Source organism: Argentina silus, assembly GCF_951799395.1.
Source record: "Argentina silus genome assembly, chromosome: 1".
In the NCBI taxonomy this organism is placed as follows: Eukaryota; Metazoa; Chordata; class Actinopteri; order Argentiniformes; family Argentinidae; genus Argentina; species Argentina silus.
In genome coordinates, this window is record NC_139655.1 from 1,743,272 (window position 1) to 1,759,687 (window position 16,416).

At 38.0% G+C, this 16,416-nt stretch overlaps 2 protein-coding genes across 2 annotated transcripts in view; both read right to left on the reverse strand.

Moving 5' to 3' along the window:
- Positions 1-881: 881 nt before the first annotated feature.
- LOC310813101 (butyrophilin subfamily 1 member A1-like) overlaps positions 882-16,416 on the reverse strand; it is a 26,814-nt gene continuing 11,279 nt past the window's right edge. The window contains exons 7-9 of the mRNA XM_083681950.1: positions 2,492-2,560; positions 1,752-1,778; positions 882-1,512 (exon numbers count right to left, since the gene is read on the reverse strand). Of these exons, the coding sequence (XP_083538076.1) occupies positions 1,070-1,512; positions 1,752-1,778; positions 2,492-2,560 (539 nt within the window). The 3' untranslated portion in view covers positions 882-1,069. The remainder of the gene's footprint in view (positions 1,513-1,751; positions 1,779-2,491; positions 2,561-16,416) is intronic.
- On the reverse strand, positions 7,147-12,335 carry LOC310807998 (butyrophilin subfamily 1 member A1-like). The gene is made up of 6 exons (XM_083674685.1): positions 11,525-12,335; positions 11,142-11,252; positions 10,527-10,577; positions 9,202-9,399; positions 8,983-9,051; positions 7,147-8,634 (listed from the first exon to the last, which is right to left on the reverse strand). The coding sequence occupies exons 1-6, from the start codon at positions 11,595-11,597 to the stop codon at positions 8,120-8,122; spliced, it is 1,017 nt and encodes a 338-aa protein (XP_083530811.1). The 5' UTR covers positions 11,598-12,335; the 3' UTR covers positions 7,147-8,119.

Consider the following 16,416-nt stretch of genomic DNA (forward strand, 5'->3'; position numbering starts at 1 on the left):
TAGATGATTCACTTACTTAAACAAATGTATTGTTGTAAGTTGCTAAAGGCGTCTACTAAATGCCATGAATGTAAATGTAAAATGTTATCATAACCCAACATATAAGGCATAATATAAGTTTGTGTAAACAATTAATTTGTAAACAAGTAAAGATCTGAAATATAATTTTAATATAATTGACTGTTAGTTCTTGGATCCAGAGCTCTGTCTTTGAATTTTAGAGTGGTTCCCAGCCCCATCTCTAACATTAAACCAACCAAAACAAAACTAATCTACGGCATGTTTAAATCACTCAAATATAATTAAAATAACAAATGTCAGACTGAAGAAATTTTTTTAAAAATATTGTGAGGCATTAAGCAACAGATACAGTCATTGATACATGTCTGTCTCTTAATAATAGAAAATGAGGAAAAAGTGTTCACAGTTTTAAAAACATATTCTTTACTACTGTGTGAAATTGAATACATATTGTCCAGTGGAAAAAAGGTATCCCTGCATCATCAAGTATTCACAGGTAGGAAGTATAGTATTTCTTAATGTTCAATATCTGTTGCAATTGTTGTCATCATTGTTGTTTTGTTGACAAAAACAAGTGTGTTTAGTTTATTAGGATCCCCTTTGGCTGTTGCAACTGCAGCAGCTGTTACTTACGTCTGGCCACCAGAGGGCGGCAGAGATCGCCTCCAGAGATTACGGACTCCCAGGTGTTGCCAATCACTAATTAAGGACCCTTCCCTTTCAGAAATGTGTTTTGTTTGTGCTTTGTCTTTGTTTGGAATCGCCTCTAGGTTGTTTCTGTTGATTGCTGTCTCTAGTATTCCTGTGTTATGTATTCTCTAATGTTCCTTGCATCTTCCTTAGTTAAATACCAAGTAAAGTTGCCTATTTGCCTTCATCTGCATTCCCTCACCTGATCTCCTCTCTGCACCAGGGTCCTACACCATACAACCTCACAACAGCTACTTTTCCTGAGCATTATGCTGTTTTGCTACTGCTGCAGCTGGACAGAATCCTGATAGGAATATCATCATTGTTCCAGGTTGAGAAAAGCGGACAGACTTCATCCTCATAACCTGGTCCATCGTCGAATGAGTGAGCCGTCCTCTGCATTATAGAAAGTCACCTTCTTCTCCTTACAATCCAGATAGACACTGACTTTGTTTGGAAGTGTCAAATTTAGGACATACTCCTCATCATCCATGGCTTTAAGTCTTTGCCCATTGGACAGCCTGATTGCCCAGAAGCCACTGGCAGGGCTCAAAACTAACTGGCCCTTCCTGTTAGCTGTTGCCATGGCAACACCAAGCACCCAGTCATCCTTTCCCTCCACACACACCTCCCAGGAGGCCCTCGTATGATGGCCCAAAGTGCCCAACACATAAGGATCTTTGTTAAAATGCTGCTCATTGTTCAACTGTCTCGGTGCCTCATCTCTCCACTGGACTGTTTTCCTATCCTCTGATATCTGCAGGTTAGGGTGAGCTGTGTCCACATCCAGAGTGACATCCACTGAAGAGAACATAAAAACAAACATGACATGGAATGTTTTTCTTTATTCACTATATGTTTTTACTGATTTATGTATTAATCCTTTTGAAGTTTTGAATACAATAATTTGTGCAGGAATCTGAAAGGGATGATTCACCTTCAACCAGAAAAGGTGAATAAAAGTGAATAAAAAAGAGAAACATATGAATAAAGCATTCATGTATCATTCAAGACAGCAGTAGATGCAAGGAGCCAATTACCTTCATATAAGTGTACCTGATTGATATCTGAAACAAAACAGGAAATGGGAACACAATAAGATTTACAAAGTCTCACATTTCATTCAAACCATCACCATGTAACAGAAACGTATTTGGTTACAAAGGCAACTGGCTACAAACCAAGGTTACACAACTCTGGTTTCCATATTGATACAGGCCAAGTTTCGGTATTGAATTATGCTGTATAACAAACTTCACTCGCAAAATATGATTTGCACATTCATTAGGCTATGTGCCTACTGCATTAGGGGCTGTGTCCAACAGACGTGTTTTTCAATTCGTCACATCCTTTTCACCGTTGTTTTCAAAGTGAAGGATGTGGTTTGCGCACTCCGCCAAAGTGGCGTGCCTCACTGTTTTTAGAGGAGACGATGATAGATGATACATTACTACAAACCTTTACTTTCGATAAAGGCGTCTGCTAAATGCCATAAATGTAAAACATTTTTAAATGAACACATCTTTCACTGTACTAATACAGTGGGAGGAAGTTTGTAGCCATTCTCTGGTTACAGAGTGCTTGTTTGTGTCCCCAAAACTGCAAGCGACGTTCCACTTTACCAGCGTAAAGCCTGGTGTACGCAAGATACAACAACCATTTCATTGTTAGAATGTTTAGAACACTAAGGAACATTAGGAATTAGTTCTGTGTTCTGAGAGGAAATAAACATAGAATTCGAAGCCTCTTGAAATCATGGAGGTTTCTCCATCACACTCACCAGTCATCTGGGCTGAGTCCTCACTCTTCAGTCTCTCTACTTCAGTCTTCAGATCACATATCTGTTGTGCTGAAATTATAGAGGAAAACTGGGACATGAATTCTGTTGACATTGGGCAGCAGCAACACTCTTATCCACAAACATGGTACTGTTATATGAGTATTGTACATACAGTCAACATATAATGAATCACCATCAAATGTTTTTTTCAAATCTTACCAAGTTGCATATTTTTAGTGTTCACATCCTCCACTCGTCTGTCTCTGTCTTTCAACTGCTTGTTTCTCTCTGCTAGCTGTTTGGTTAGTTCATCCAGTAGTTTGTCTTTCTCCTCTGGCTGTTGGTCCTTCTCTCCCAGTCTCTGGTTCATCTCCTCGAGTTGTTGGTCCTTCTCTCGCAGTCTCTGGTTCATCTCCTCCAGTTGTTTGTCCTTCTCTCCCGTGTCTGGAAGAGAGTGGGGATTGATAATTTCTCTCATCTACATTTCTCTGGCAATCAACAGCCATCTGAGTTGAATAAACCATGAAGTGATTTTACTGATTCAGTTGATGCACTAATTATTCTGTCTCAGTTGTCTCTCCTGAATCCGTCCATTCCATAATTCTCCTCCTGACTCTCTCACACTTACCAAGCAGATGAGCTGATTCCTCTCTCTTCAGCTATCCTGTATCCTTTTTGTCGAAATATGTATCCTTTTTTAAACATGTTGATTTTAAAGTGCAATGTGATTTGGCTGTAAGGTGGTAACGGAAGGTATCTAAGGGTTTGAGTTGTTGAGTAAACTTGGCATGTTGGGTCCATTGGTATGGAGGGGCCTTGTAAAGCCTTGTAAAGTGGTCTGAGGAGGTGTCTTGGGCTGTGGAGCAGTTTGTTGATATTGAGGGCTCTCAACACCTGCATTATTTGACCAAAACAATGAACGTATAATTGAATTTACATTTCAATCTACGAAAGATTTTTAGTGCCGCAAATCCTATTCGGGCGTGAAAGGAGTGGAAATTCAACCTCTCTGCTTCATTGTTTGTTCTCCCTGCAGTTTTCCTGGTCGGTGCAGTGGGCATGTCAGCCACCGTCTGTATTTTTTACTTGTTGTACTTCCCATATTTCCACATGTATTACCAACAAAGTCTCCTCGCAAAACATGGATGAAAAAAACAATAGTTCAAGGCCACCGTAACATGCTCATATGCACGTTATTGTAACGTGAAATCTACTACTACTAAATGGTAAAAAAAAATATATATAGAAAAAATAACACTATGTTAACAATGCAACTAGGCAATGCTTATGTGGTGGTTAGTCAGCATTAGGCAATTACTTCAAGTGGTAAGTCTTAAGTTGAAGCATTAACATTGACTGGTTAAGGTAAGGGTGAATTGTCAGGCGAAAGTATTATCAAACATGAGCATTAGAAGCAGGACTTAGCAAACAAACGAACTTTTGTCAAAATGTAGCGAACGGCAGGGCACCGAGTCGCTCACGTGGACACGCCTCTCCGATGGCCTCACGGGCGCCATCCCACTTCTGACACGAACGGCGGGGTAGAGTAGCTTGTCTTAAGCGGGTATCGAACTCACAATTTTCCGCTTACAAACCGGCCGAGCTAGCGACAACACCAAGAGAGTTAACTCCCTTGGCGGAGCTGCTAATGGGCCTTACACAGGGTCGTTACATTAATTTATTGAAACAGCAAAACGTTTGTCTTCTCGTCTTTTACGTAAGAGATAATGAATGACGACGTGTACACTGATAGTGACATAATTGTCTCTTTCAGCGCACACCTCGGACTTCATTATCCTGCCCACTACCACACAAGTAGTTAAAAGAAATAGTTTGAGAGAAAAGTAAATTGTCATCTGGTTTTGGGAATGCATATTGAACATGAAAAGGAAGTTCCTGAGGAAACTTTGTGGGCTTGCAAAGTCTTATTTTACATGTATTTATTTCAGGTACATTTAAGGGACACTTCACCGATGTTTGACCTCATATTCATTATCTTCACCACCATACCAGTGTCTGCATATTTGGAAACGGTGACATTCTACATTCTGTAGTCAAAAAGATAGGAAAAAAGTCTTACGAAATTACCCCATATGATGTAATTGAGGGTAATTCTGTGATTTTCAGAAACTACGGACGTTTACAGCCATAGGGAGTGCATTTGTGGTTGTAGTTCTTGAAAATCACTGAATTCCATATACAGTGTCCTGCGTAAGTAATGGGACAGTGAACCATGTTTTCTTCTTTTTGTGCACAAAAAAACCTCCAAAAATTCAGTCTATGTCACGTCCCGGTACTCACGGGCACCATAGTTAAATAAAAGTAAATACAAAAAAAAACATATTTTTAGCTTACTTCTGTTGTCTTATATTGTATATTGAATTACTTTCGAAATTAGAACAGAACGTGCGTGTTCTCCTTGATAAAGTTATAATGTGTGCAGCATCCTTACCTTTTGAATACCGCCAAACGAGACCACCAACTGTAATTGGTATGAGGAACATCAGCATGTTGTGTCTGCAGTATACGACGCCACCTATACATAAAGACAATTGTATGTCCAGGATATTGAATCATTTTCAAAATTAGAATATTTTCAAAATCTAGAGGCATTTATATAATTCCTAACCAGAACATGCGTGTTCTCCTTGATAAAGTCATAATGTGTGCAGCATCATTACCTTCTAAATACCGCCAAACTAGACCACCATTTGGAATTGGTATTGGGAACATCAGCATTTTGTGTCTGCAGTATACAACACCACCTATTTGACCAAGGTCAAAATGAAATTCATGATTCATTCAAAAGCTCACTGTTTAATGTATTAATATTCTGTATATATACATATATATGCATTACATATCAAATCATTATGTGTCAGGTACTGTAACAACTCAAATAAAGTAAATTAATACTAGAGATTCTTACCCAATTGCTAGCAATGCACGTCTGTAGAGGGGAGTTAAGATATGAAAGTCCTTTTCAGATAGGAAATTAGTTTCGTTTTCTCTCAAGCACAAGAGCATATATATATATATATATACCTCTGAATCTATTATTCATTAGCGCCCTCTAGAGGAGGGGCAGGAACAACAGTCAATGCTCAGAAAGCCTGACTGAAAAAGTGTTTGTCATTAGTCTAGAGCTGATCAAGGTTGATTCCTTCACTGGTTGAGTGTTTTAGATTCTAAGCTCCTTTGAGGTGGGAATTGGCAACAAAGACCTTGGCTCCCTCTAGAGACCGCTTCAGTTCATGGTTTATAGAGCATTAAATATAATAACAGTATTCCATTCTATATACCAACCTGATTACAAATATGTCTGTATTATTTATCTTTGTATCGGTTTACAACATTTAAATGCAACTGGAGTTGAAATGTTGTCCTTTTCTGTGTTAGTCAGGGTAAACAGGGTAAGACTGAACTTGACTTTAATTTTGCTAAACATAAAAATAATCTTCTGAAATTGGTAAGAATTAATTCATCAGATAATAAGTTCAGCCAAGTTCAGTTGAGTATGTGGGAGACTGTGGTTAAAATCCAGTGCAAGATCCATCAAATATCAATGCATTTCCCGATTATTATTATTTGAGGTCATGTTACTAATCTCATACTCCCATACTCCTCGGTTATGGTCTTGATTTTATGACTATATACTATATATACAGTTCACGGCACTAGCAGCAGTTTAACCATTTATTGGGTGACAATGGTAATACATTTAAGCTTGACGTATATTGGATGGCTCTGTAGAACTCCCTGCCTGGAGTTAAACGACCACGACAAACAAGTACACAATATGGCAGAGAGCCCAAGAAACCCGCCATGGGCTTCTTACAGAGCGACCGTATGGGGCGAGGCTGGGGGTGGAGGCTGGGGGTGGCGGGTGGAGGCTGGGGGTGGTGGGTGGGACGACCACACAAAACGTACTCTCATAGCCAGTGCAACAATGTCACAACTGCTGAATGCTATGGAGGAGCGTCAACTTAGCTGCTTTTAACTCTAGTCATCCTAAACGAAGGTCCACGGGTGGGACAACTTGCTAGCGGTAGTTCGGTAGTTCGGCTGTCCAAGTCAAACACCTTAGCTGTCCGTCAGGTGACAGCTGGTTCACACGCATGCAGATGTTAGTTTTGGGCGTCTTAACGGTCTTGGTTCGGAGCTTGGTGCGCCTTCCTTTCAGCTCATGGCTCTAGACATGTGGCAAAGTCAACAGTAAAAGCATTGATTCTGCTTGGTCTTAATACAATTCTCGGCTGCGTTTTCAGCTGGTGTCATGTCTGTTAACACTAGTCATACCAAATGGACGGCCACAGAAGCGATGTTGCACTATAATAAACATAACTCTGCTGTCCTTCCCTGACTTAAACTAAAAAATGTTTTTTTTTTTTTACAAAAAAACATTGCTACAATTTCTAAATCATACGTAGAAATATATCTGGAAGCATTTTCATGGTCTCCAAGTCACTTCCTGAGGTGTGTGCATCTCAATATAGGAATAGCATGATTTATTTGTGTTTTTACCATTTCTGATTTCTCTAGCTTCATTGGAGTAAAAGTAAATATACTTGAACATTTATGTTCTGTAATTGAGTCAATGTACTGTGTAATTAAATTTAAGAAACAGTTTAGAAACAGTTACAAAATGTAATATGTTACATCCAGTATGATCAATCACATTTATTACATACAATTATCACGTAACATATATAAACATAGGGCGGCAGGTAGCCTGGAGGTTAGAGAGGCCGGCCAGCAATCGGAAGGTTGCTGGTTTGATCCCCACTCCAGGAGGGAGCCGGATGTGAGCTGGTGACTGGAAGGTTGCTGGCATCATATCCAGGTGTGTGTGTGTTGTCTCGGAGGGGGCAAAAATTGTGCAAAAATGACCATTCCAACAATTGATTGCATGGCCAATAAACAGTCTTTGTCTTTAAACATGAATTTATCACATGAATATGTTCACAATTGCTAAATACATATCTCATTCAGAGTACAATTATGTTTTCACAAGATGAATCATTCCAAAAACACAACAAATCTTAGAAATACAAAGTCGATTTTTCCTCCTACCCTTGAATGATCTTGCGTCCTAACAATCAGAAAAAATATGTTTTAGATAGATGAACATACACATTGAATAACCTAGTCATACACTTGTTGTTATACATGCAACACTACTGCATAATCTGACATGAGGAACTAGCAGGTGAGCAGCTTCATCTATTACATTTTAATGTATTTTAATATTTTGAATATTTATATTTTACATATTTAATATTTGCTGAGGTGACAAAGAACCCATATTACATCTCACCACAGCCACTGTGGCTTTCTGATTACTTTGAGCCTCTGGGTTGCTAATCTCACGGTGCCAGACTAGTGTGTCTAAATATATTGGCACCTGAGTGGACTGTATGACAATTCATTTAGGACAAAGTAAAGGTGATTATATATTATCTTGGCTCTGATTCAGAATAGACACAATTTGAAAATAAGAATTTGCAAGCCCACAAAGTTTCTTTTGGAATTGATTTGTTCTAGTTCATAATATAATTTTTCTAATTATCATAATTATTACAATATGAATAATAATAATTATTGTAGTTGTATTTATCGTCGTAGTATTTACAGTATGGGCTGAATCCTGATAGGAACATCATCATTGTTCCAGGCTGAGAAAAGTGGACGGACTTCATCCTCATAACCTGGTCCATCATCAAATGAGTGAATGAGTGAGCCGTCCTCTGCATTATAGAAAGTCACCTTCTTCTCCTTACAATCTAAATAGACACTGACTTTGTTTGGAAGTGTCTTATCAAGGACATGCTCCATGGCTTTAAGTCTTTGCCCATTGGACAGCCTGATTGCCCAGAAGCCATTGGCAGGGCTCAAAACTAACTGGCCCTTCCTGTTAGCTGTTGCCTTGGCAACACCAAGCACCCAGTCATCCTTTCCCTCCACACACACCTCCCAGGAGGCCCTCATATGACGGCCCCAAGTGCCCAACACATAAGGATCTTTGTTAAAATGCTGCTCATTGTTCAACTGTCTCGGTTCCTCATCTCTCCACTGGACTGTTTTCTTATCCTCTGATATCTGCAGGTTAGGGTGAGCTGTGTCAACATCCAGAGTGACATCCACTGAAGAGAACATAAAAACAAACATGACATGGAATGTTGTTTTTTATTCACTGTATGTTTTTACTGATTTATGAATTAATCCTTTTGAAGTTTTGAACACAATAATTTGTGCAGGAATCTGAAAGGGATGATTCACCTTCAACCAGAAAAGGTGAATAAAAGTGAATAAAAAAGAGAAATAAAGCATTTATTCATTCATTCCTTCATTCATTCATGTATCATTCAAGACAGCAGTAGATGCAAGGAGCCAATTACCTTCATATAAGTGTACCTGAAACAAAACAGGAAATGGGAACATGGGGAATTTGAAGCCTCTTGAAATCATGGAGGTTTCTCCATCACACTCACCAGTCATCTGGGCTGAGTCCTCACTCTTCAGTCTCTCTACTTCGGTCTTCAGATCACATATCTGTTGTGCTGAAATTATAGAGGAAAACTGGGACATGAATTCTGTTGACAGTGGGCAGCAGCAACACTCATATCCACAAACATGGTACTGTTATATGAGTATTGTACATACAGTCAACATATAATGAATCACCATCAAATGTTTTTTTCAAATCTTACCAAGTTGCATATTTTTAATGTTCACATCCTCCACTTGTCTGTCTCTGTCTTTCAACTGCTTGTCTCTCTCCTCCAGCTGTTGGTCCTTCTCTCCCAGTCTCTGGTTCCTCTCCTCTAGTTGTTGGTCCTTCTCTCCCAGTCTCTGGTTCCTCTCCTCTAGTTGTTGGTCCTTCTCTCCCAGTCTATGGTTCCTCTTTTCTGGAAGAGAGTGGGGAGTTGTGGTTAAAACATCAGATTTATTAAATAAACCGACAGACCATCTTAACTGTTCTTCTCCTCCAGAGTTGTATTCTTATCATTCTGTTTCTCTCCTTTAGAAGTGTGATGTCCATCGCTATCTCTGAGGGGGATTTGAACACATGATTTATTGACTGTTGTATAATCAGGAAGATCATATAGATTCACTAATGTTTTGATTTTTATCATTCTTTCAAAAATGTAAAAAAACACATTGATAATTTCTATCATTTACACTGGGTAGAGAGAGGGTGGGTAGAGGGAGGGAGGGAGGGAGGGAGGGTAGAGAGAGGGTGGGTAGAGGGAGGGAGGGAGGGAGGGAGGGAGGGAGGGAGGGAGGGTAGAGAGAGGGTAGAGGGAGGGAGGGTAGAGAGAGGGTGGGTAGAGGGAGGGAGGGAGGGAGGGAGGGAGGGAGTGTGACTGAAGTGTGTAAACGATATTCAGTGACCTCCAGGGGAGCAGTCCTGCTTTTGAAGCTGCCTACCATGTGGCCATAGGGAGAACTACAGCATTTTCCCCCATTGAAACTGATGTTAAACATTGTACTCAAAGTTGGCAAAATAAGTTAATAAGTTTTGGACTGTGATTTCGGTTTCTATTATTTCTTAATATTATATATAGTCATATCTCTGGGGCTGATTTTCTTTCATAGCTCAAGCCACGTACAGTTAGAAGAATATTTGTTTGACTCGAATTGAAGGCACGTCACAAGCACGTCCAAGCCACGTGTGTCCGTGAAAAATTAAAAGTCCTGTATACTGTATATATCAACAGTGACCTCACTAAAATATGTATCCTTTTTTAAACACGTTGATTTTAAAGTGCAATGTTTGTGTTCATTGGTAAGAAAATGTGTACAATTTGATAGTTTGCTTGCTACAGTATGTGCACGTGTGTGTGTGTGTGTGTGTGTGTGTGTGTGTGTGTTTGTGTGTGTGTGTGTGTGTGTGTGTGTGTGTGTGTGTGTGTGTGTGTATGTGTGTGTGTGTGTGTGTGTGTGTGTGTTGAGAGAGACACAAAGAGAGACAGAGATAGAGAGCATGAGAGAGAGAGAGAGAGAGAGAGAAAAGTGAGCAGTGAACAATTACCTTCATCTGACTGAGCAAGAGGTGAGTGAGACGTTTTCTTTTGCCAACATCCTGTAAAGAAAAAAGAAAGAAGAACAAAAATAAATCATTGTTACTATATAATCTATTAAGTGTATTTGTTATGCTTTATAAAGTCATACAGTACAATGCAAGAGACATGAACGGTACAGACAGAATAGAATACAGTAGATGCAATTAATGACAGTACCATTGGTACCATACTCGTAGTATATAAAATGCACAGATTACACATTTTTTATTGTTTTGAAAATATGACAACATATTGCTGCAGACAGCAATTGAAATGAATTTCCTAGTACATGCACCTTCATGTAAGTGTTACATTTCTTTACCAGAAAAACAGAATAATAGAAGAAACACAATGAGAAAAGTAAGCAAAATTGGATATAATATTTCAGCTTGGACAACTGTTTTTGATGTAGAAGTACTGTATTACCAGGTTTGTGTTTATTGAAAAACAAACGTGTAAACGTCTGATGTTTTTTCTTTTCTTGCTATTTGCTTGCTATTATTAATTATTGCTATACACAGTAATCTATTCAGTTTGTTTCTCATGCTTTATAAAATCATACAGGACAATGAACAAGACTTTACCTTGACAGCAGAGTAGAAAAGATGAAATCAATAACAGTCCCATGACTCCCAGTAGTATATGAAATGCAAACCATCCATCTGACTGCCTTGCGATCTCAGTTGGATCAGCACCTGCAATGTTTAATAGTATGTATAGATAGATATAGATATAGATATTATTATGTGGTTAAACTAATAGCAATGAAATTGATAGTTCACCCTTTTAGAGGTTTTAGCATATTTTGGACTTATTTTTAACAATGGGTGTAAGGTGAAAGGTCCAAAAGAAATTAACCATCTCCTTACGTGTGTAATACAAAATGTTATCTATCTTAAGAGTAAAAAACAAACGGCTACAGAGAGAATTTATTAAACGAATCATTCATAGTTTTAAGTTGTACAACCTGCAATGGGTGCACAGTCCACAAAACCGATGAGGAATTTCAGCAAACAGGCTTTCTGGATCCACAGTCCCATGATGCATCTGACATGGAATATAAAACTTGGGCTTTATGTAGTAATAAAGTTGTAGTAGTAGTAATAGTAGTACTAGTACTTGTAGAAGTAGTACAAGACATTAGAAAACTGTTACAGTCATTAAAAATACATCTGCAGAGCTGTTATTCAATGGTTAAACATCCTCAGCCTTGCAGATAGAAATGTAATTCATAGAGCAGCTAACAAGACTCCCTAAACATCACAGATATTTACACTTGTTCTACACAATGTATTTCTATCTGAACCCTTCCAATGTTGCACCCTCCTGAAGAGATCCCAGCTCCTGTAAAGATCAGCATTGCATTTAACAAGATATTTTGTGGCACAGTACTGTAGGTATACATTACCGCTAACCACTGATACAAGGTCAGATATTTCTCATCCCCCTTATGGGTACAGTTAGGATTCAGGGCAGGGATCTCTGATTCCAGACCTGTGGTTGAAGCCAACAGTAGCACTAATAATCTAGTCATATGATACACAGAAAAAGTTATGAAACTACCTGCATATTGGTGTTGAGGAACAGAAAATCACCTTTCTCACAAATATGGCAATATGTTTTTGATCCATGAAGATAAATGAACAAGGTCAAAATGACATTCATGATTCATTCAAAAGCTCACGGTTTAATGTATTAATATTCTGTATATATACATATATATGCATTACATATCAAATCATTATGTGTCAGGTACTGTAACAACTCAAATAAAGTAAATTAATACTAGAGATTCTTACCCAATTCCCAGCAATGCACGTCTGTAGAGGGGAGTTAAGATATGAAAGTCCTTTTCAAATAGGAAATTAGTTTCGTTTTCTCTCAAGCACAAGAGCATACCTCTGAATCTATTATTCATTAGCGCCCTCTAGAGGAGGTGCAGGAACAACAGTCATCATCAAAAAATGCTCAGAAAGCCTGACTGAAAAAGTGTTTGTCATTAGTCTAGAGCTGATCAAGGGTGATTCCTTCATTGATTGAGTGTTTTAGATTCTAAGCTCCTTTGAGGTGGGAATTGGCAACAAAGACCTTGGTATGTGAACAAAGTTGCGTTGGGATTGAGAGCAGAATATGATGTGGATTTCCTGTCCTGCATGTAACAAATGCAGTCAGAAAGTTGCAATGTTGTATTAATGATTAACCTGGCTGAGGCCTTATCTCCCAGAGGGACAGTAAAGCTGCAGCTTGAGGTTTCGAATTACACTGGATATTTACTGCTTGCCTAAGATTAGAATAAACCTTTGTTCAGGTGTTAATAATCAACTTAAGGTGAGTAGATTTCATTAATTGGATTGACAAAGAACAACACACTGCCATCAGAGCATTGAAGGCCTAACGCTCTTTTCAGAGTTAATTTGATAATTATTAATCCAGGGCTTAACTCAAGTCAACCTGGCATTGTATTGGATCCTTTTTAAATTAAAACTATAGTGATTCTTACCTGAACGCTAACACCACACGTCTATAGCAGAGTCTGTCAGTTTAAGATCAAGTAAACACTTTTGTTTCCACTCACAAGTTTTTTCTTTTACAATCAGTAGTGTTTAACCACACTTTGATGTAGAAAAAAAACATCTGAATAATACATTATGTTTGTCTAGTTACCGTTAAATGCTTTCAGTAGCAAAACAAATTCCAGTATTTCTTCTAATTACATTGTTATATAACAATGAAGTTTCTTATTTTCATCTGTTTTATGGTTTAGAGGCTCCCTCTAGATACCGCTTCAGTTCATGGTTTATAGAGCATTAAATGAAAAATATACAGTATTCCATTCTATATACCAGCCTGATTACAAATATGTCTGTATTATTTTTAACTTTGTATCGGTTTACAACATTTAAATGCAACTGGAGTTGAAATGTTGTCCTTTTCTGTGTTAGTCTGGGTAAACATTAAAGACTGAACTTGAATTTCATTTTGCTAAACTGAAATTAGTAATTATTAATTCATCAATAATCATAATCATAATCATAATCATAATCATAATCATAATAATAGTTGTATTTATAATGTAGTTGTATTTATCGTAGTAGTATTTACAGTATGGGCTGAATCCTGATAGGATCAGCATCATTGTTCCAGGTTGAGAAAAGTGGACAGACTTCATCCTCATAACCTGGTCCATTGGTCGTATGGTCCACTGGTCACTGGTCCATAACTAATGAGTTATAACTGTTTGTTGATGCTTTATAATTGAATAATAAACTGCTTATAAGATTTATTAACTAATTATAAACCATGTATGAACGCTTTACAAACGTCACCTTAATGTAAAAGTTTAATAGGTATCAGAAAGTTTTTATCAAAGCTGATAATTGGTAGTTTTCGGCACATTTTACAGTTGAAATGGTGTGAATAGCTTAACCCTCCTATTATGTTCAAATAAACTTACAACTTTGATGTTTCGGGTCAATTTGACCCGAGCAATGTAAACATGCAGAAAATGATTTTAACGGAAAGTCTTAACCAAGTTTCTTTCTCAGCTACTTTAGGCCTTTCTACTGACCATCTTTATAGCCCAGTAAATAATACATGACTGCCCCCAACCTCCCCTTATACATCAAGTATTGTATATATGCGAAATATGCAAATCACTGTACTATCTCATTCATTGACCTAAAATGAAAAACTAATTATGTTTTGGTGTTTGCAGGGCTTTATGTTGATATTAAGTGCTCATTAAAGAGTTTAAATGCAGATTGTATGTCTTTTATATGACTGCTAGCATATCTGGTGGGGCCTGGAACCATTTTGATGACATTAGCTGCAGTCAGTCTACCCTGTCTTGTAACTGGGGATCCAGACCATAGCAGCTTTCCATTTTTGGATGTCATGTTTCTTGGTGGTTGAGATATGACAAGGGGGTTTATTTGTGTTTGAGAAACCACAGGAGGGTCAGAATGTCCTATCTCACTGGCTTCATTCTCGTCAGAGGAGGATGCCGCATAATCAGAGTCCTCCTCAACATTATCCTCTGTCTCAGACACATCCTCATCTATATCACTTCCATCCTGAAAGATCTGTGACAGAACCTCAGTGGCAGCAAATCTTTTCCTCTGTCTGGTGGTCATTTTCAAAATGTTTAGTTGAGGCACAAATGCAAAGAGAATGGTTTAGAGGGCTGTGTGTGCAGCCCTTATTATAAGGTTGTCCCCGCCCCCATGTTGCATGAATTATCAAAGTTCTCGCAGGAACTATGTTTGCCCCATCCCATATACTGCGAGAATTATCAGTGTTGTTGTGGGAACTATGTTTGCCCCACCCCACATACTGCGAGAATTATTCCCGCGGTTATATGTTTGCCCCACCCCCCATGCTGTGAGAATTATCATAGTTGTTATGAGAACTGTCATAGTTGTTATGAGTCCTGTCAGAGTTCTCACGGGAAATATGTCCTCCCTCTCTCATTGCTTCTTGAATGATCAGAGATCTCGTGGGAACTATGTTTTCTCCTCACAGACACACACACACACACGGATGGACACACACACAGACACACACACACACACACAAGGAAGGACAGACACACACACACACACACACACAGACGAACGTGTAGGTGCCCTCAGTATCATCCAACACAACAAAAACGAGATAGAAATCAGGGTTTTATAGAACAATAGTGCTAGGGGTCAAAATGACCCCAACACGACCGTTGCGTACAAAATGTGTACAGGACATGTTTTTAAATTTTTTTGGTTCATTTCATGTTTACCATGTTTACCCCATAAAGTTAGGAAAAGTCATAAAAAATCTGGCTGAAAAAAGTATGTTAACCATGTTTTTAGAGACAGTAAACATTGAATCGGGTCAAATTGACCCCTAACATAATAGGAGGGTTAAAAGGTATATGAGCGGCAGTGGTTAAAAAATGGCGTCTTTTAGTTTCAATAGACCTCCATGTAGCTTAAAAGTTGGAGGAGAAGTAGCAGGTGGAAGAATTGGAACTAGAAAAATAAGTTCCAGAAGAAACTTTGTGGGCTTGCAAAGTCTTATTTTGGTCGTGAAAAAGATTTAATAAATACTCTCTGTAGCCGTTTGTTTTTTACTCTTAAGATAGATAACATTTTGTATTACACACGTAAGGAGATGGTTAATTTCCTTTGGACCTTTCACCTTATACCCTTTGTTAAAAATAAGTCCAAAATATGCTAAAACCTCTAAAAGAGTGAACTTTTAATTTCATTGCTATTAGTTTAACCACATAACGATATCTATACATACTATTAAACATTGCAGGTGCTGATCCAACTGAGATCGCAAGGCAGTCAGGCAATGAAGTGAGTAGATTTCATTTAATCTATTCTACTCTTCTGGCACTGTTCAGGTAAAGTCTCTTTCATTGTCCTGCATGACTTCATAAAGCATTAGAAACAAACTTAATAGATTACTGTATATACTAAAAATGAACAATAGTAAGCAAATAGCAAGAAGACCATCAAACGTTTAAATGGTTGTTTTTTGAATAAACACAAACCTGGTAATACAGTACTTCTACATCAAAAACAGTCTTGTAAGCTGAAATACTATATCCAATTTTGATTACTTTTCTCATTGTGTTTCTTCTTTTATTTTGTTTGTCTGATTAAGAAATGTAACACTGACATGAAGGTGCATGTACTAGGAAGTACAATTCAATTGCTGTCTGTCATTAATTGCATCTACTGTATTCCATTCTGTCTGTACGTTCAAGTCTCTTGCATTGTACTGTATGACTTTATAAAGCATGACAAATACACTTAATAGATTATATAGTAATAATGATTCATTTTTCTTCTTCTTTCTTTTTTCTTTAAA